Consider the following 20,912-nt stretch of genomic DNA (forward strand, 5'->3'; position numbering starts at 1 on the left):
CATTGAACAGTCCCAGGGCCCAGAAAACACGCTGGGAACGGGATCATGCCATGCTGAGTGCTGCCAGGCAGCAAAGCAAGAGCTTGGCTCCAGGCTGTCACAGCAATGTCCAAACCCAGGCCCTGAATTACTGCAGAGTGCCCACTCCTTTCCCACACTGTGCTGAGGTTTGTGGTTACCTGCACCTCACAGTAGTGAGCTGCATGGTGTGCGGCCAGGCTGCACCAGCACGCTGCCTTCCTCAGTGCTTCTCACTTGGTGAGGTGCAGACTGTGAGCACCTCGTGCAGCTGCAAAGTTGCGGGACACCCGCTGACCAAAGTCCTTCAGGTTAAACAACACGTGCTATTTAACCAAAAATATTCGTTCTCCCAGTTGGAGGGAAAACATATCGTTACAAAGAAAAAGAAGCTGAGAAAGCAGGGAGAAAATAAAAACACCGAATACCAAAATATTTCCTCAAAGCCCCGTAAATTTAAATTGATGCAAAAGCAAAAGCACGGCACTCCTCAGCTCCAGCGCGTGCCCATGCTGCCACCTGCAGGCACTCGCTGCTGCCCAGCTGCACGCACCAGAGACCTTTGTTTCCTACTCCATTTGCAATGCTCTGTGCCACAGCGGCACTGCATCTGGACATGGGCTCTGCACAGCTGCCAGGACAGGGATCTGGCCCCAGCAGCGGGACCTGCATCGTGCCCTGCAGCCAGGGACCAAAGGCGCACAGACATCAGCCACAGCTCCTGGAAAATAGCTGATGCCCGCATGGCACAGCATCCTTTCTCACAGATGTGAGTGGTCTTTCAGTACCTAAATGAAGGCTGTAAAAAAGAAGGGAACAGACTCCATAGCTGGATCTGCTGTGATGGAACAAGGGGAAATAGTTTCAAACTAAAAGAGGGGAGATTCAGGCTATATGAGGAAAAGGTTGTTTATGGTAAGGGCAGCAAGGCCCACAGGGTGCCCAGAGAGGTGCCCCATCCCTGCAGATACCCATGGTCAGGCTAGATGGGGCTCTGAGCACTGATGTGTCCCTGCTCAGTGCAGGGAGTGGCACTATGCAGCATTCAGAGTTCCCCTGCAACTCAAATGATTCTATGATTTTATAACCCTGATGCCCATTGCCATGATGGGCAGCACTGCTGCCTCTCTCTGGTTGCATTTCGGCTGCAGGACCTTTGGTGCTCTGCACTGAGCTGACAGAGCTGGCAGCAGGGAGAACATGCGGGATTGGGAAAGGTGGTGAATCTCTGAGGTTGGCAGCAGGGGGGGCTTTAGATTTATCGCTAAGGAAAGCAATGGGTTTGGGGAGACTGCCTCCAGCCACACTTGTGTGCCCCCAGAGGCACCATGCTCAGCTCGCTCCCACTTTTGCAGGATCTGCCCTCTCCCTGCTGAAAACACAGCACAAACCCAGCTATTATCTGAAGCTTGTTTCTTCTTTAAGCAAACAGTCACTGAGGCAAAGGAAATCTCTGCTGACTCCCTGGAATTGACTCAACGCAGACACCAGCAGGGCTCCTGGCGGCTCCCAAAGACCAGGGATGTATTTGCTCGGGTCTGAGCAGACATTTCCACCTCCCCTTCAAATCTAGGACCAAGAAGCCCAAGGCCTCACCTGCCTGGGCGGAGAGGAAGGAGCTTAGCAGGGAGTGCACAGAGTCTCTCCTCTCTCAAAGTGCTCCCACTCCTTCATTAGCCATGCAGCAGAGCTGGGGAGCACAGTACATTTCCCTGCCTTTCTGGAAAAGCCAACAGATGACATGTTTTCACCAACACCTCCATAATGGGCCAGAAATAAAACCGTCTTTCAAATCTAACTGAAGAAATTCCAGCTGCACAGAAGAGGCTGAGGGAGTTTCTGCCATGCCTCCAGCATCATGAGAATGGCAACCCATGCCAGGAGCTTCTGTGCTTGTGGGGCTGTGAGTTCTGAGCGTCCATCCGCCCCAGCCCAGGTGTGACATTGGGTTGGGTCAGCCCTCCCTGTGTCTGGTGGCTCAGACTGTATATTAGGAAACATTTCTTCTCCAAAAGAGCTGTCAGGCACTGGCACTGCTCCTCAGGGTGGTGCTGGGATCACTGTCACAAGAACGGTGGAGATGTGGCACTGAGGGATATGGTTAGTGGGCACGGTGGGATGGGTCGTGGTTGGATTTGGCGACCTTAAAGGTCATTGCCAACCTTAATACTTCCCTAACTCTGCGAAATATTGGTGGCCAAAGCCCTCTGAGAAGGGACAGCCCTCTGTCACAAAGCTGCGGCTGGGGGGCACAGAGCCCGGCAGAGGGCAGCGGAGCGCCGCGCTGAGCACCGGGAGCGGCGCACCGGGATTGGGGCGCTGGGGGCCGCTGTGCGAACGGCACCGAGAGATGACGGGAAAGAGGCGTTCGTATCTCATGGACAGCACGAACCAAGCAACGCATTTTCACGGTGCTGATCGGAGGGACTTCCCACCCTCCACCTGGCCTCACCCCCGTGCCACACGTACCCACGACAGTCAGCACGTCCTTCTCGATGTCGGCCCTGATGTATATCCTGCCCCGGCGCTCGGTGTGGTCGGTCCCACACAGGCTGGGGACGTTCATCACGCAGCGCTTGTGCACGTTCATCATGCAGGCTGCGGGAGAGAAGAGAGGTTTGCTTGGCCCCCCCTTCTGGGGTGGGTTCATAGCAAACAGACCCCAAACCCAACCAGAGCCCTGAGGCTGTGGGTGCTGTGCAGGCGTGTCCCCCCTCCTCCTTCCCATGCCTACACGGGCTGCAGGGCTTTTAGTCATCATTCCCATTTCCTGGGGTGCCCAGAGAGGTGGTGGTGCCCCAGCTCTGCAGACTGTGGATGGGGCTTTGAGCACCGGATGGAGCTGTGGATGTCTCTGTTCAAGGCAGGGCAGTGGGATCAGATGGCCTTTTAGAGTCCCTTCAAATGCAAACAATTCTGTGATTCTATTTCTCTTCCACCCCACCGCAGTGCAGCACTGGCAATTCAGCTGGATTCACCAGGAATACAAAAAGGGCACCAAATACCCCCACAGCTTTACCCATACACAGATCATTTAAACCAATCCCTTTCTACTTGGTAACATTTTAAAGGTGATAATGAATATGCTGTTCCCATAACAGACAGCAAGCTTCTATATTTATGAGGATGCCAGCACATGGTAAGTACCGGGGTGTGCTGCTCCCCGCAGACGGCGTAAGCAGACGCTGTATGTTCACAGTCATTTTAAATAGGACTGCACAAGACTGACTCGGAAAATAACCAGTCTCTCTCCTACCCTACTCCCTCTCCTTTCACGCTATCTCCTCCCTGTTCAGCTCCCCCAGCTCCCTGCACCCTACAGACTCATGTTGTCCCCCCTCCGGGGGTGCTGACCCCCCTCTCCCGTTCTGTCCCCGCTGCACCACTACTTACTGTCACATTTCATCCCCTGGTGGATGAGGCCATACAGCAACGAGCCACAGTGGTCGCAGAAGGTGGGGCTGGAGTATGTGTGGATTTTAAACTTGTGTTTGCTTCGGGGATCCTAGGAGGGAAATAAAAGATGAAGATTATAAACCCGCTCCAAAGATCAGTCAGGAGTGCACACACCACAGTGCCCTGATTTCTGTCTGTATTAGGACTTCCTAGCAACCATCTCTGTGAGAGCCCCACTGCTTTGGGGGTCAGCGAGCCCCCCCTACTCCAAAGGCACCAAGTTCAGAAATCTCCCGCCTGAGGGTGGATGCAGGGTGAGGCCATGGCAGGCACTGCCCGGCTTAATTCCATCTCAGGTTAATTGCTTGGGGCTTGGGATGAGGCATGGCTCCCAGCTCCGCCATTTGAGCTGACAGCCTGGAGAGGTGCCCAGGCACCAGGACAGAGCTTGGCAGGGCACTGCAAGGTATGTAAATAAATAAAGAGTGGAGGCAGAACAGAGCTGTGGCACGGCTATACAGCACCCTCCCTTAAATGAATTGTCCAAGCACTCCAGGTACTGAAGCTTTTAGCTGCACTAACCACTGAGATTCTCTGTTCTTTCTCAGTGTCACAGATAACTTGAGCGATACCAGAAGGATGGACTGGTAATTGAGCTGCATTTAATTCCACCCGCTAAGTGCAACGGAATAGGTACATGCTCCAGCAAACCCATTGTACTGCGAGCTGGAAGCATCCCACGTGCTGCCCCAACTGAACCTCCTGTTGGCACAGAGCACCGGGTGCTCCCACAGCGCAGCGTGGAACAGGGACCCACAGAGATATGGGCACAGTGCACCCGAAAGTTTCCACACGCTGATGGGGAACAGCCCACAGGCAGAAACCTTCTGCATCCCCAAAGCTCTGAGCCAGCACAGAGCTGAGCTGTGGTACCGGGGCCTCAGGCTGCCCCTGGCTGTGCCCTGCAGGGTACCCAGTGTGGGTAATAGTGTGAATACAGCAGGAGCCGTGTGCCACTGAGCCCTGAAGTGTTGCACGGGCAGGAAGCCGCCCCCAAGTGCTGCAGTTCCTGTGTTCCCTTCTGGAAAGAGACATTCCTGTTTAGGCAACCAAAAGCTTTAGTCATTCATAAAATAAGACACAAGCTCATTGCAAAGTGAGGCAGCTTCCACCTCAATGCAAATGGTTTTAAATTCCCTCTGGAAGTGGGAGTTTCAAAGAAGTCAGAGGTGGAAAACACAAGCACGCAGCACACAGGGACCTGCGGGCACATTCACAGCAGCTTCCCACGCCCCTGCTCAGAGCAAACCAAGCTCATCTCCAGGTGCCGGGGGCTCCTCTTCAGTTGCCACCCTGGGGGTGTTACAGGGACCTGGAAGCAGCTGGGACTGAGCCCCACACAGCACTGTAGGTGATGGAGGAGCAGCTTAGAGCTGTGCAGTTGAGCTCTGAGTGCACAGAGCAGGAGGCACTGCCTCCCCTTCCCCATGCTGCGGAACATGCCAGAACTGGGTGTTCTGGGGATCATTTTCAAGCAGGGCTGAAGTCTCTGCACGGAGAGACTATTTTTGCACCATGGAGACAGAGATGACGAGATCCCTGCGCATGCAGATGCTGAGAGACTTCAAGCAAGAACACTTACAACGAAGTTTGCCAAGAAAAGAAAATCTGCTCCTCCTTCCCTCCCACTAGAGCAGAGCTGGCCCTGAAGGACAGAACAGACAGTGTTCCCTTGGGAGCACTGAGAAATGTCACCAGGGTGTCAGCAAGAGGCTGTGACCTCTCCTGCCGAGCTGTCCAACCCAGACAAGGTGGCACAGACTTGGGGCCAGGCGTTCTGGTACCTCGACTATTAATTTCCAGCTCCTCAGAGCCCTGCTTCAGCACGACGCTTTGGGATGGTGCCATGCACTCAAGAGTGACCTAGAAGTCCCTCACTGCTCAGGGCAGAAGCATGCATGGAGCCCCCAGGCACGGCCATGGCACCCAGCAGGCAGAGCCTGCCCGAGGCAGCATTCCTCGGCAGCTCAGAGCAGAGCTGCTCAAACTGCAGGGCTGGAGCCATGTGCGGATGGCAGACGAGCAAGCTCGGCTCCGCAGAGCCAGGGAAGCAGCAGAAGGTGCTGGGAGGGAGCAGTGTGGATACATCTTCATCCCGCAGGAGCTGTCACCGGCCGTCTGCACCTGCCGGAGCTGCATGTGCCCTCACACGAGGGGCAGATGGCACCCGCCGGGAGATGGAGAAGTTAATTAGCAGGAGAAAAGCAAGCAGTGAGCTGCAGAGAGGCTGGAAGAGCATGGGGCTGGAGCAGAACAGGGCTGCCGGAGGGGCAGGGTGCTGCCGACAGCCTTGCACTGAGGGCTGGGGGGTGACACACCTGGGGGAGTCCCTGCACCCTGCTGTGAGCTGCAGCGTGGCACCCGGCAATGGGGTGTGAGCAGGGCACTGTGCATACACTGATGCTATTGGTACAGCTTCTGCTGCTAAAACACCTGTGGGTCCCACAGCTCTCACATTCCCATGAAGCTTCTCTCCTCTAAAAGCAAGCAGCATCAACCCTTTCTGCAGTACAAACAATTGTGGAGATTTTCAGGAACGGAGGAGCCCAAGACAAAGACGAAGCTGCTTGCAATCAGCAGTGAGCACAGGCACACAGCAGTGTCACAGAAACCCTTTCCCAAAGCTACAGGAGCTGGAAAAATAAAATGCAAAATCAGAATGAAACTGCGCTGGCCTTCTTTATTCCTGGAGCAACTCTGATATTTATTAATGCATTGTGATTGGGTGACCTTTAGCAGGATAATGCAAAGAAGGTCATTTTAATGATTATTTTGTCTACAATTTAAATAATTATGCATTCTACTAATAGCTCCAGCTATAATTAGGTTTGCCAACTGCATTACATTATACATGCCTGATTTCAGCTCCTGGAGACCTTGCCATATTTCAAAGAACTTCAGCTTGAACGGGCACGCGAGCTCTGCCTGCTACAAGCAGAGCACTGGAGCGCCAGAGCTTGTAATGAAGAGCAGCATGCTTCAGTACCATGGTGTTGATAAGGGCTTCAACAGCATTAATGCAAAAACCATGTCAAAACCAAAGCTGCAAGGCAGGAGAGCCTGAGCCCAGCACATGGCTGCAATCCCAGCACCCCAGAGCTCAGTGCTGCACACAGTTGGACTTAATTGGAGAAGTAAGTGGTATAAACACCACCGTCCTCAGCTCCCAGTGCTGCGGAACTGATGGGCAAAACAGACCACTGTATCACATCTTCAGACATCAAAAGCACAAGTTCCTGGCCATGACTTCAGTACAGTGCAACATAAAACAACCCCACAACCTCAGCCCCAGCAATTATACTGACAACGTTGGTCTGCACTGTAAGGAGCAATTACATCCCTTCACTTAACATGCCCCATCAACACGCAATTAGAGCTGCTCTCCCTCTCCTGGATGGAGGGCTTGTGCCTTTTGGCTTTGCAAGGTTAAGCACACACATTCCTTGGGAGCTTCAGACACCACCAGATCAAACACAACTGCTCCTGGCTGACTCTGCTGCTCGTGTGCTCCCAGCTCAGCACACTGCCTTGCAGCCAGTGCAGATTGGGGCAGGGATGTCACCACCAGTGCCACCATGGGGAGAGGACCTCTTCCCTTTCCAGCTCAGCAGCAGCCACGTGGCCCACTGTAATGAAGAACCCTCTGTGAGGCTTAAACAACTGCAATAATTTAAACTCATTCTTTCTGCAAGATTTAATTGGGAATTAGTATTTGTCAAAGGAATGACAGTTACCAGATTGCTCCGCAGACTAAAAAAAGCATAGCTAAAATTATTACAACCTAGATCCTATCAGTGTTTGATATAACTACAGGTCGCTCTGGATTCATGCCATGGCTGTTAGCAACAGCGCAGAGGAAAGCTCAGCTTGAGCTTTGCAGCAGCTCGCAGTGAAGCCCCCATCCCCAGCCAGTCCTGCTGCAGGCAGGGCACTGCTACTTGCTGGAATAGTTTGCTGTCTCTCTATTCAAAGCTCCTTCAGGATTAGGCTGCTGTAAGCAGCCTGATTCCCCATGCAGAACCAACAGTGTTTGCCCTGCAACATTCCCCAGTTAAATCCTAGCTGACAGCCATCCAGGTGTATGAACGAAAGCTCTACTAAAGGGCAAAAAAAAAAAAAAAGCCAACATGACAAAAAGGCCATTTTTGCTGCCTGTCTTAAGCCCTGAGCATCTGCACACCTCTCTCTATTTTCAGAAATAATGCATTAATAATCTGACAGCAGCTGGGCAGCATTTACCTGTCTGCCCAAGGAGCACAGCAGCAGCACTCACGTGGCAATAACAGCAAACAGCAGATGATTTGATCAAGGGCCTTTGTGCACATCCCTGTACCAGGTGCCTCTTACAAAGGGGCAATTTGGATTTCTTTCAAACCTTCCCCTTGGCAGGCAGAGGCTGCCCACCAATAACTGGAGGGCCACTGGGCCGGCAGAACGCAGCAGAGAAGTGCCGTGCACCGGGAGCAGGACTGGGCACTGGGTGCTCCCTGTTCCTTCTTCTCACTCCAGCTTGGACAAGGCTGCTCAGGAGAAAGCACAGCAAGAGCCCACAGTCAGAAGCGTGCAGAAACGGGCACAGCATTTCCCATCACCTGCTGCTCTCCTGCTCGCTGCTGGCCAGCTGCTGGGCGAGGATGTGCACAGCGCCCAGCTGGGCAGGCTGTCTGTGCCTGACACCACGCAGCAGGGGCACCTGGAGCACAGCCCGCCCCACGCTGCTGCTGCCAAGCCTCATTTTCCTTGAGCAAGGTTAAGTGCTTTCAGCATCTCAGGGTCCCTCATTCCAGCTCTGCTGCAATCACATTTGCTGGCACCTTCCTGCTATTTTTGCATTGTGACGGGCACGGTTTGCAGCGCCGTGACCCGCGAGCAGTGCTGCGGAGCCATGCCCAGCTGCACCCCCAACTTGTGCTGCCTGGCTTTTACCTGCAGCCCCCAGAACTAAAGCAAATGGCACAAACAGCAGCACCCAGAGCCTGGTGGGTTTCAGGTTTGCTTGGGAGGAGAAAGCAAGCAGGTCTTCTCTAGCAAGAGCTGCTACCCTCTGTGCCTCCAGCAGCCCCCAGCACAGGGGGATAATAGGGTGGGAGCATCTGGGCTCTGCAGCACCCCCCTCCAGTTGCAGCAGCCTCGTAAGTTTTCAGATCCCTATGCACAAATATCTGAATATGTTCCTAAATGTATATATGTTTATATCTATGACATATATCTTTTGTAGCCATGTCTGCAGGGTGCAAGCAGGTCTCACTGCCATCTTTAGAGTTCCAGATGACAGAGAACAGAGAACGTGTGACGATAGAGCTCAGCCATGTGGCTGAGGGCATCTCACTGTGTGACATCACTCAGCAGTAGCAGTGCTGCACAGCCACCCTGGGGGCTGCAGCTCTGTGTGCTGTGCAGTAGCACCATGCAGAGGAACCTGGCGTGGGTGTGCACATGGGATAGCTTGCTAGCCCTCCTTACTGAGCAAAGGGCAGAGTGTAAATCCCCTTTTATCACACTTCCCCATACTTTCTCCAGTTTTCCTTGCTTTTTTTCCTGTCAGGCTCTCACTTCATAGAGCAGCAGTGAAACCACCCAGAGCAATAGGGGCAGAACTCACTCCCTCCTCATCCCTATGGGTGTAATTGCAATGTGCTGCAGAGAAATTGCATGCTGCAAAGCCATCACAGCACTGCATGACTCAGGCAGGGGACACTGCTATCCCTTGGGCTGGGGATGACACCCCTGGGTGCTCTGGGGTCAGACAAAGTACAGCAGCCCCTGTTCAGCTCCAGCCCCATATAGAATGGTAAGGGACCAATAGAGAATTTGGGTACCCAGTGTTCGGGTCTCTTCAGTTGGCATCTGTGCTACATCTCCTTTTCCCCTCCACTAACTAATTTGTAAGGTTCAATAGCTTCCAATACACTGCAATTAGCAGCAGTCCCTGCAGAGCAGAAAGCCTTCAGCAGGAAAAGTGATAGGCACATGCAGAGTGCCAGTGGGGAATTAAAAAAAAAACCAACATAACAGAAGATCTTGACTAATTGTCTAGTGGGAAGTGGAAATAAAAGTGGGCTTATCAAATTGTGCATGACAGCCATGCATCTCTGCAAGCTGACAACCTCTAGGAGAAGTGCGAGGAACACCTTGCTACACACACAGATTTAATGTTCCACTGGGTCCTGGGCTAGCTACAAAAGCAAAGCAGCTCCATGCCCCTGCAGCCTACCCCACCAGCACAGAGCACCAGAGCTCTGCTTTTCCCCACGCTTGTGAGCAGCACATCCCAAACCCACAACCCCAAATCCCAGCACCAGCCCTGCTCTAGGCAGAGTGACCAACAGCACTTGTGCAGACTCTACCTTCCGCAGCACACTGCACTTCCTGCACCCACTGCTTCTATTTATAAAGGTGAGAGTTCTGGTGCACCACAGTTTCCCCAATTTGCTCTTTCTCCTTGCAGTTCCCCAGATTAGCCAGTCTCCACAGTAAAACACAAAAGCTGTCGGACAGACCAGGAACGCGCTGGCAGAGCTACGCAGAGCAGCTTAAGTGAGTCCTGGTCTGTTGAAAGCACCAGGATGGACCAGGAGCTGCATCCTTCTAAAAACTATAACACTACAGAACAGTTTGAGTTGTAAGAGACCTCTAAAGGCTGTCTGGTCCAATTCCCTGCACTGGGCATGGACACCCACAGCTCCATCAGTGCTCAGAGCCCTGTCCAGCCTGACTGGGGGTGTGTAGGGATGGGGCACTGCCACCTCTCTGGGCACCCTGTGCCATTCCTCACCTCCCTTGGCATAAAGAACTTCTTCCTTGTACCCAGTGTAAATCTCCCCTCATTGAGTTTGAAACCATTTCCCCTTGTCCTATCACAACAGCCCCTGCCAAACTTGTCCCTTTCTTTCTTACAGGCCCCTGAAAACAAAGAGCAGTATTTAATTCAGGTGGAATCTGGGGGCAGGGAATGCTCCTCCAACGTGCACACCACTGGGCACATTAATCCTGCAGGATGACACGAAGCAGACCCTTGGAAGAACAATACCTGCTCTTCCTGAGGGGCCCCAGGTTGGCCCTGGGGAACTGCCTGCAGTACAGTGTGGGAGCTGGCCCAGGCAGGGCATTGACACCAAGATAACATCAGGGCAGATACTTACGTCGGAAGCTGGGCCCTTGTCTGCGCCGGGGCAGGAGAAGGTGACGAACTCATGGCACCGCTTGTGCACCACGAAGCAGCAAACTGCAGAGAGAAGAGGGACAGCGTCAGAGCTGCATGATGGGACCTGAACCGTGCACACCCAGAGCCATGAAACGTGGTTGTATCTGATCTGTGGGGAGCAGCACCACAGACACTGAGCACGATTCGCTAAGATTTAACGTTCTGCTACAGATTTCCTTATTGATGACTGTCAGACACTAAAAGCAGAAAACTAAGCAGAAGGAAAACATGGAACGAATGTCAGAGAGGGGCTGGGTGCCTCTGCGCTCACTTGGAGCTTGCTGAGGTCACCTATGTACGAGAGGCAGCGCCCGGCGCACACAGACATCTGCGCTGCAGAGTGTGTGTGTCCAAAAACAGAACGCTATACCAAAGGGAACAGGTGGGCAACATTCCTCCCACAGCTCTGCTTTTCTTTAGCAGCTCCCCAGCCTCCATTTGCCAGACCAGAAGACACGCACTCCTCCCTCCTCGCACGCACACAGATCACAAAGTTGGAGTTCTGGGAGCAGTGCAGGAAATTTGTCCTCGTGTGCCACCTCCCTGACTGCACCCCTGAACCAGGAAGCCCCGTCAGCAGCACTGACCCCACTCAGCACAAAACAGTTAAAGGTTGGGAAACACCTCAGTGCTCCTTCTGCTGCTCTGTCCCCATTCCAGTGCAGCAGAGAGGAGATGCATGTGAAAAAATGGTTCTGAGCACCAGAGCATGGGCAGCAGATGGAGATGCACAGAAATGAAGCCTACTTCCATTGCACTCACATAGGACTTTCCTTAAGGAACAAAGAGAAAGCAAGCAAAGTTTCCCATTAAGTTCACAATCCACTCAGTGTACCCTGCTCCATGCAGTTTCAAATGCATTTTCCTTTTCACATTTTTCATTATGCAAAGAACAAACAGAAGGTTGGGGAGGCACAACAGCTGCCAACAACTCCTTCCTTAGAGGAGCTGCTTCTCTGAGCCAAACAAATATTTTCTTGAAAACACTGTTCACCATTTCTGTCATTAGTACACACAGACAGAAGCATCTGGGAAGCAGGAAGGAAGAAATTAAAACTGTATTAGCAAAGATTTGTCCTGCAACAACCCCCAGCAGCCCCATGGAGCCCGTGCTGCAGCACTGCTGCAGCAGCAGCGATTTGGGCTCAGCTGAGGGGTGGATTTTTGCTGGGCTGCACTTGTATAGCATTCCCCTGCACCATGTTAACGAGCTTCTGGATGCAAACAGGATGGAAGAGTGAGAAAGGAGAGAAAAGCAAATCCTGGGGTGCTCCATCCTTCCCAGCTTCTGCAAAGATTTGCACTCTGGGGACATCACTATCTGCTCCTGCCTGGGGAAGGTAAACCAGGGCAGCTGAGGCTGCAGGAGGGAGCAGCAGCTGTATCTGTGCGTCCTTCACCTCAGCTGCAAACACATAGAGACACTGTGGGGTTGTGAGAAACCTCAGCACAGGTGGAACGCCCATTTCTGGTGGCAAGAAACCAGAAAGCCAATGCCTGGGAAGCTCAAAAGCATGCCAGGTTTTTATTACAGCCATATTCTTTTAAGGTTTTATCAGAGAGTTTAATTATTAAAGAAGGCATTAAATATACGTGCCCACTTAACACCTCCTGCCCTTTGAGCAGGGACCCAACGAACAGCAGACACACGGCATTATCCATCCCAGTGGAAAAATGATTGCAGCGTCCGCAAAGCATTCCACGCTACTGTTCAATTAAGTAAATGGTACCCTGGCCACCGTGGGCCACCTCTGTGGCCACTGAGTGTTCAGCAGGAGCAGTGGGCTCCCCGGCAATCAATATTAATACGGATTGTAAGGAGAATCCATTTGATGATGATGAAGCGGAACGCTCGCCTACGCATCCAAAGCAAGCAGGAGGCTCACTGCAGTGGTGGGGGATTTACATCCAGCACTTCAAACGAAGCTCTGCAAGCCTTGAAAAGGTCCACGCAAACATTTCATGCACACTTAGGGGAATAATCAATCTCTGCAGAAAAACAGCCCAAAGAATTAATCAGGTACAGCAGCTTATGCTCTAATTCTGCCTTGACCCCACGTGTGCACCTACCCAGGGGCACAGGGATGGGAGGTGCTCCTCCCGTGGCCGATGCAGTGCACCATGCTGAAGGGCAGCACGCTCTACTCCATTGCTGCAGAGCTTTAGGACCGCATCTTCATCACTTTAGAAACTACAGCACAAGAAGCAGCTTTCCCAGGTTGCTAATTAGACAGTTCATTTGTAAATCTTATTACACGATAATAAAGTTATCAAATCCCACTGGTGAGCTACAAACGTCCTGAGTCATTTATACACAACAAAAATGAAACATTAACCTTTACCATTTGTTGCTGTGTAACGCATAGCTGCTTGTTGGCCCTAAGTTCTTCTTCAGTGCCATCTCCATTACAGGCATCTGGGGAGAAATCACTGTCTTGGGGGAGGTGAGGAACATAAAAGCCCATACAAGGCAGCGTGCTGCAGCTCTGCAGGTTTGGGACTCGTGGCAGCACTGCAGCTACAGGGATGGGGCTGCCCCAGCGCAGTGGCATAGGATATTTTCAGATGTCTGAAAAGACTCTTATTTTAAAAGGTGGGAGGACAGAAAATACTAAAGGTGTTGTTAAGGTTGAGGGAGAGAAAAAACCCAAAGCTACTAAGAGGCTTCTTTGTCTAAAACGCTGCTCAAAAATCCCCGAGAAAACTATAAAGCAGTTTCACACGTGGATCACAGAACCCGACAGTCAAAAAAAATGCATTAAGAAACATCCCAAGAGCACAGCACGTGTCTGGCTTCACTTCCACCACAGGAGGGACCTCCGGGCTCAGAGCGGGCAGCAGTATACAGGGACAGAAAACACACAGCTAGGAGCAGTTATAGGCTTGCACGCTTTGCAATGATGCTGTAAGATAGCACAGCAGAGAGGAGCCATTGGTGATGGCAGGAGGGATGAATACAGGGATCTCACTGTGCAGGAGTGCTGCCATGAGCTGCAGGTAGAAGCACTCCCTGGTTACCTTTAGCATCACAGACACCAGTGATATTTGGTATAGCATGGGCTGTGTGAAGAGCAAGGAGAAATGGTCTCAAAATTAAAGAGGGTAGATTTAGACTTGACATAAGGAAGAAGTTCTTTATGCCAAGGGAGGTGAGGAATGGCACAGGGTGCCCAGAGAGGTGGCGGTGCCCCATCCCTGCACCCAGCCACAGTCAGGCTGGATGCTCTGAGCACTGATGGAGCTGTGGGTGTCCCTGCTCAGTGCAGGGAGTGGGATCAGACGGCCATTAGAGGTCCCTTCCATCTCAAACCATTATATGGTTCTATGATTCAGTTGTCTTTTGAGTCAATAGGAGAAAACTAATGAAGAGACCTCCAGCAGAAGTAAAAATGGGAGGGCAAAGCCCTTGGCACTACACGAAGTGCAGGGAGAGGGGAGGACGCTCCCACAGCCCGGCAGCAGCCCTAGGAGCAGGCAGCAGTGTGTTAAGGTGCAGTGGCTTTACATTAAGGTGCAGATTTGGTCACAGTGAACAGAGGGCTCCTGGGCTCCACATCCCTGTGCACACCTCTTCCTGCTCATGTGGGGTATTTTCTTCTGTTTACAAAATGTAAACAAATGCAAATGAATTCCCCCGCCATATGCAACATCCCTCACCTCACATGCTCTATCTCCATTCAGATGCGCTTCTAACAGCAGACAGTTGGGCAGCTTGCCCAAAGACACAACAATGCCGAAAGATTCGCTGTTAGAATATAAAATCCTTCCTCAACCCAACAGCTTCAGCCCAGGAGATGCCCTCTATTGCAGCGTTAAGCTCCTTAGCCTGGCACTCAGGCTGCCAAGGAAGCCAGCCCAGATGCATGGAACCCAGGAACAGGAAAGCCCAGAAACAGCAGGACCCTGCCAGCACCGTGGAGTGCAGCTTTCATTTGGCCAAGTGCACTCATTGCTAGAGGTGTCTGGTACCTCCCAGACAGTCCAGGCTTCCACCCTCAGCTCCTTTATCACAGAATGGCTTAGTTTGGAAGAGACCTCAAAGATCATGCAGTTCCAACTCCCTTGCCAAGGGCAGGATGGCCAATCACTAGATCAGGCTGCCCAGGGCTCCATCCAACCTGGCCTTGAATGCTTCTTCAGAGGTGGCACATGATCTCTGAAATGGTGCTTTGGCAGCCCATTTTTCCAGGCTGGCTTTTTGGGATGCAGCGCTGGCAACATCTGGGACCACTGAGGCAGCACACCGGGCATGCCGTACATCAGCCCCTGAGCCTGCACACCGTTGGCTGAGAGCCTGCCACATGGGATCTGATTAGCCTCATCTCCCACACGAAATGCAGTTAGCTGGCAGGAAGGTATCCAGCCCTCCTCAAAACCCAGACACCATGACAAACGGCTTCCTGCAAGAATGAACCCTGCCTAGCAACTGGATGCCACATAAAGCAGCGCTGCCTTTATTTGATCTCCATTTGTTTCTAATTTCATTGTACGGACTCCTTGTTCTGAAGAAGGGGCTAATCAATTCTCCCCAAGCCCTTCGCAAAATGAATAATTCAGGGAAGTCACCTCGATGCTCCCGGTCGAGAACACTTCTCCCAGAACTCGTGTCCCCTTTGTCATCCTCTTCTAGGCAGAGCAAAGTTCTGAAGGCACCCAGGACGGCACCAGATGCAGAATGTCAAATAAAGCAGACAGATGGAGAGTTAAGAGAGACAGAACAAGGACCGACCAAAACTCATCTCCAAATCAGCCCCAGCGAGGAGATAAGGACCTCCCCGGAGAGCTGACAGATCCTCACTTGGGCAGATGGTTCTAATAGCATGAAACTCAAAGATTATTTTGAGCGCATCTCAGTGCGTTGCTGCTCCCCTGCAACCCGGTGGAAGCTCTCATTTGGATAATGCCTCCACTTTGTAAATAACGAGAGATCTGGGGAACGGGCTGCAGCTCTGATTATCGGAGCTGGAGAGAACAAAATAGCACACACAAAAAAGTATTTTTAAAGGCGCTTTGTGCTTATCCACCTACGCTGGGCCAACTGCGAGGTCAGATGCATTAGCCCGGCTTTGCCTTCACCGCACACCCAAGTGTACAGCAGCAGCCCACCATTTCCCATTCCAGCACTCAGAAGTATGGCTTGGTACATCAAACAAAGTCAGTGAAGCATGGTAATTGTAAAATAAGGGGAAAGAAGGCTTCCAGGAAGGGAAGTCCTAAATTTCTGACAGCGCTTTACAGCTTTTAATCACTTAGAGCGCATAAGGAGAAGCTGAGCTAAAAATTTGTGCTGTTTGGATTTAATCCCCAGCTTTGGTTAAAAGCTTTCTGGAGTCCTTACAACACAACAAAAATCTTTAATTCCCCATCAGACTTCAGCGGTTTTTCCCTCGCCAGCCCCAGAGATGCAGAGAGAGCGGACGTGCTCTGAGATTGCTGGGCTCTGTGCTGCAGAGAGCTGCCAGGAGGGCACACGTTGAGGTAGGGACAGGGAAACCACCCCTGCTCCGAGCCCCTGGGCTGCTCAGCATCTGAGCATTTCATGTTTTGAACAATTCTCTTCATTTTTCAACTCATTTTGCTTTGCTATTATATCCATGCTGCATTTTTTGCTTTTCTGCTCCAGGAGAAGCCCCACAAGCCCAATCTTCTTACCAGTATGCATCCATCCTGGCAGGCCAGCCCTTCCTGGCTGGGCTTCTGCCTGCCTGCCTGATGGCACCATCCTTGACAGGGCTTTGGGGTGCTGAGGGGCCAATAGGACATGGGGGGTGTATGATGATGTCATCAACCCAAGGTGACAAGAGGCAAAGGAGGTAGGGAGCAGGAGAAGGCATTTCTGTGTGTTTTCAGCTTCTTAAAGAACAAGTTTTGTGTTTGTTTTGTTTTTCTTAAGGAAAGGGGAAGAAAAGAGCAAGACTGCCAGCTTCTCTCCAGAGAGACCTCACCAGCTTTACCATCCCTAGAAGGCTCCAACTGCCCAAGCAGCTACAAGGGATTCTCAGTCCAAGAAAGCAACTCTTAATCAGCCCAGTTAATTCTACACTAACAATACAAAGAAGCCTTCATTACAGATTTGAAGAGGCCCAGCCTTTCAAATCAGCACTGAGAAAGCTGTCATTCAGTGCCAAAAAGATAAAACTGTTTTCCTTCAGAAATACCAGGCACTGCAATGTGATGTTGTTTTTTTTTTTAGCCACACAATCTCCCAGCCATTATGAAACCAACCAACACTGCTTGTTGTCCTCTGGCAGCCATGGGAGCAGGGACCACATACCTCAGCTGCAAGACCCAGCTGTGCCTAGGGTGATGCAGTCAGCAGTGTGCCCTGGTGGCCAAGAAAGCCAAAGGGACCCTGGACTGCATTGCACAGTGAGGCCAGCAGGTGAGGGAGGTGATCTTCCCTTCTGCTCTGCCCTGGGGTGGCCACACCTGGAGCACTGCACCCAGTGCTGGGCTCCTCAGGTACTGACAGGCATGGAACTGCTGGAGAAAGCCCAATGGAGGGCTGCAAACCACCTGGATGCGTTCCTGTGCAATCTGCTGCAGGGGGCCTGCCGTGGTGGTTTGTCTGGAGGTGCACTAGAACACCATTCCAATCCCAACGGACCTGTGATGCTGTGATCCCAGAGCTACAGGAAGACCCCAGCCCCAGGGCCCAGCTACTGCAGCCCAGTCAGCAGCACCACTCACTCAACCGGCAGCTCCAGAGCCACAGAGACATGAATTTTACATTACAGAGCTCAGAATTTAAATACTTCATCAACATCTCTCACATAAGGAGCTGTAACAGAGATTCACTTTCAGGCTGAATAATTCAGCCTCCATTGCTCCCGCCTGGCACGCGCCGCAGCTGCTGGCATCGTCAAAGTGAGCAGCTCCCCAGCCCTGTGCAGGGCTCTGCAGGGCAGTGCAGGGTGCCCTCCCCAGCCCCAACCCCTCTGCAAACTGTAGCACTCTGAGGACTGTGCCAGGAATGTGCCTGTGTTGGTGATTCCTGGGGATGGGAAGGAAAACGCATGCAGGTCCCGAGAGGTTGTGTGGGCAGGATCCAGGCTGCTCCGCTCACCGCGGGCTCCTCTGGAAGGCTCTTAAAAACACTGTGGGCTCCTCCTCATCCTTTGGTCGCCACGTGGCTCCCAAACGAGGACGACTGCTGCCTGTCACTATGTGGGTGCTGCACTGGGCACAGCAGTATTTCCAGCTTCCAGGGGCAGCTGCTCGCCACCAGGATGAAGCAAACACGCACCCGCAGCGCTCTGCACACACAGGCAGCCCCCAGCAGCTGTGCCGAAGCACAGGGGGAGGGCCACTCTCTGCTCATTTCTAAAGCAGACGTTTTTAATGTTCATTTTTTATTTAGAGGGGTTAAATATTTTGAGCCCAGCCATGCACTATTAGAAGGATTTCAGTACATATGAACAAAACACTCAAAAAAAAGAAAAAAGTCTGCAGCTTTTATATGAAATACCAGGCGTGAATCGACAACACACTCTGCATGACAATGAACATAATGAAGCCAGGCGGGATGAGGAACATCAATCATCCCCGGCAATAGGATAGGTGTGGGCGGGGAAGGGGCCGATGACTGCATTAGAGCTCAGGTTGGGGAGCGATCTCCATTCTCCCACTGCATGAGACATAAACACCCGGAGCCTCACTCTGACTGCTGGCAGGGGCTCCTGCACCGGGGGCATGGGAACGAGCTCCTGCACCTTTCCTGAGCTGCTAAGGACATAAAAGCTGTGGGGAGCACAAACACTGCTCCCTGCAGCCTCACCCCAGCACCTCAAGGGGTGGCCAAAAGCTCCTCATGGAGTGGAGACCCGCACCCAGCACCCACTGAGGGGCTCGGAGTGATGAGGGCAAAGCCTCCCACGTGTTCTCCTTGCACCCCATGTGCTCCCCCCACGCTCCCCGTGCCAGTGCTGTTTCAGGGACCCACGCACAGAGCAGGGGGAACTGAGCCCGCAGCGCAACTGCCCACGCGTGGGCCCTGACAGATGCCCTGAATGAACAGGAGGGAAACAGACTCGGCTCTGCTCTTTAATTATAGCCAGGTGGCACAGTGCCACAACACTAACAGGTAATTTTTCAAGCTGGAATTTGTTTCTTTCAGCGTTAACATCCCCCTAACCTGTTTCTCAAAGCACAAGCCAAGAGCCTCCATTACTGCAGCGCATTGCCTCAACCTGTGGGGACAGGGCTGCGAGGAGCAGGACAGTGCTGGTGCTCAGAGCCATGCCCGGGGACACTTTGGGCTTGGAAGGAACCTCTGGAACTCCCTCAGTCCATCCCCCACAGCAGGCCCCCTGCAGCAGGTTGCACAGGAACACATCCAGGTGGTTTGCAGCCCTCCGCTGGGCTTTCTGCAGCAGTTTCCTGTCTGTCAGTACCTGAGGAGCCCAGCACTGGGTGCAGTGCTCCAGGTGTGGCCACCCCAGGGCAGAGCAGAAGGGAAGATCACCTCCCTCACCTGCTGGCCTCACTGTGCAATGCAGTCCAGGGTCCCTTTGGCTTTCTTGGCCACCAGGGCACACTGCTGGCTCCTGATCACCCTGTGATCAACCAGGCCACCACTAGTCCTTCTTGGCCACCAGGACAGCCAGATTCTTCTCCACAGAACTCCTTTCCAGCAGCTCAGTCTCTAGCCTGTACTGATGCATGTGGCTATTCCTCCCCAGGTGTAGGATGCTACACTTGCCCTTGGTGAACCTCATCAGGTTCCTCTTCCCACCTAGCTCTCAGCCTGGTGCAGTCTCGCTGGATGGCAGCTGTGTGATCAATCGTGGTCCCTGGGGACCAGATTAAATCATCTTAGAAATGAGTTCTGGGTTTGGTATGGAAGTGCTAGGAGCTGCAGGAACCCCAGAGGATCAGTGCTGAGCAAAGCCCGACCTGGGGCACACTTACGCAGTCGCCTGGTGCTGCTCAGTGCTGCCTTGTGTTGGGTTACAGATGGGCTCAATTAGAAGCACAGAGATGGAAAAGAGGCTTGGAAAAAAAAAAAGAAAAAAAAAGAAAAAAAAAAACAAACAACGCAGCACATGACAAGAAAGAGAAGATCATTAAAAACTTGGCAGCCTACTTTAACTGCAGTGACCTGGTAATTTGATATTGTAATTGAAACGCCGGGTCGGACTCTGCGGAGGAGGCAGAAATATGGCAAGGTGTCCCTGCAGGATGGGAGTGGGCACTGAGGAGATGGTGGTCCTGGTGCATCCCTGTCACTGCACACACACAGCCCTGGGAGACGGCTGCTGGCTGGCTTTGAAGCCTTGTTTCTTGCTGTAAGAACATATTAATCCTGCTCAAGGAAGATAAAAACCCAGTCCCCAAAGTGCCAATAATAATATAACTCAGTTTAAGCTGAATTTTGTCACTTATCTCCAAAACAGAGAGGAAAACTTCACTTGCCTTTTTTCTTCCTCTTATCCCTCTCTTAAATAAGAGATGTTCTGAGCATTGTCTGGCATCCAACGCCAGAGAGCAGGGTCATTAAGCAGCAGTGCTCAGATAGCACTGCTCTCACTGTAGGCATGCGGGGAGGTGCAGAGGCAGCGGCTGCTCCTGGACCCATCCGCATTCAGGCATTGGGGTTGGTGGGTGTATCTGCCTAAACGAGTTGGTGCCAAGTGAGCCTGTCCCAAACGCACTGCGGTATCTTCCTGAACCGGGAGCACTACTGAAGCCTGCCCAAGCAGAGAGCTTTCTCATGCCCATGGACACTGGCCAGCAGGCTTCGTGGCTCTGATCCTAAAACTCATCTTTCATGGCACTGGAGATTCAGACACTGAGCTGCTGTTTGATTCTGAACACCAAAGCAAGAATTTATGCTGAGCACATGCTGCATGATAAAAAAGTCATTTCCTTCAGATATTCTATTTAGGGTACAGAGCTCATACACGAATGAGGCATTTCCCGAGCTCCCTTGGCCAGAAATGCTGCTTTATTCTCTGCTGACCTCCAGGAACACTGGAGTCACCCTCCAGAACCTCTCAGCCAGGTGGTTTATGGACTGGACTCTGAAACTGGCTCTAAAAGTCTAAGGGGATCTTCAACCAAGACTAGATCACAAACACAGAGCTGCTGTGCAGTGAAGTTTGGGAGGCATTTACATATTGCATTTACATACTGCTAACGAGACAGCACTGTCTGTGAGCATCTTCTCAGTCCCCTATATTTCTAATAAAAACAATGAAAAACCAAGCACCAAGCTTTAAATTATTCAGACTGC

At 52.1% G+C, this 20,912-nt stretch overlaps 1 protein-coding gene across 2 annotated transcripts in view; it reads right to left on the bottom strand.

Annotated features, from left to right (window-relative positions):
• Window positions 1-20,912, bottom strand: part of PRKCB (protein kinase C beta) — a gene marked incomplete at both ends in the record, with an annotated part of 74,370 nt that overhangs the window by 32,230 nt on the left and 21,228 nt on the right. For both annotated transcript variants that reach the window (XM_079542872.1, XM_079542871.1), the window contains 3 exons: window positions 2,488-2,616; window positions 3,412-3,523; window positions 10,617-10,699. In XM_079542872.1, the coding sequence (XP_079398998.1) occupies window positions 2,488-2,616; window positions 3,412-3,523; window positions 10,617-10,699 (324 nt within the window). The remainder of the gene's footprint in view (window positions 1-2,487; window positions 2,617-3,411; window positions 3,524-10,616; window positions 10,700-20,912) is intronic.

This window comes from Tetrao urogallus (genome assembly GCF_951394365.1).
Source record: "Tetrao urogallus genome assembly, chromosome: 15".
NCBI classification, from domain to species: Eukaryota; Metazoa; Chordata; class Aves; order Galliformes; family Phasianidae; genus Tetrao; species Tetrao urogallus.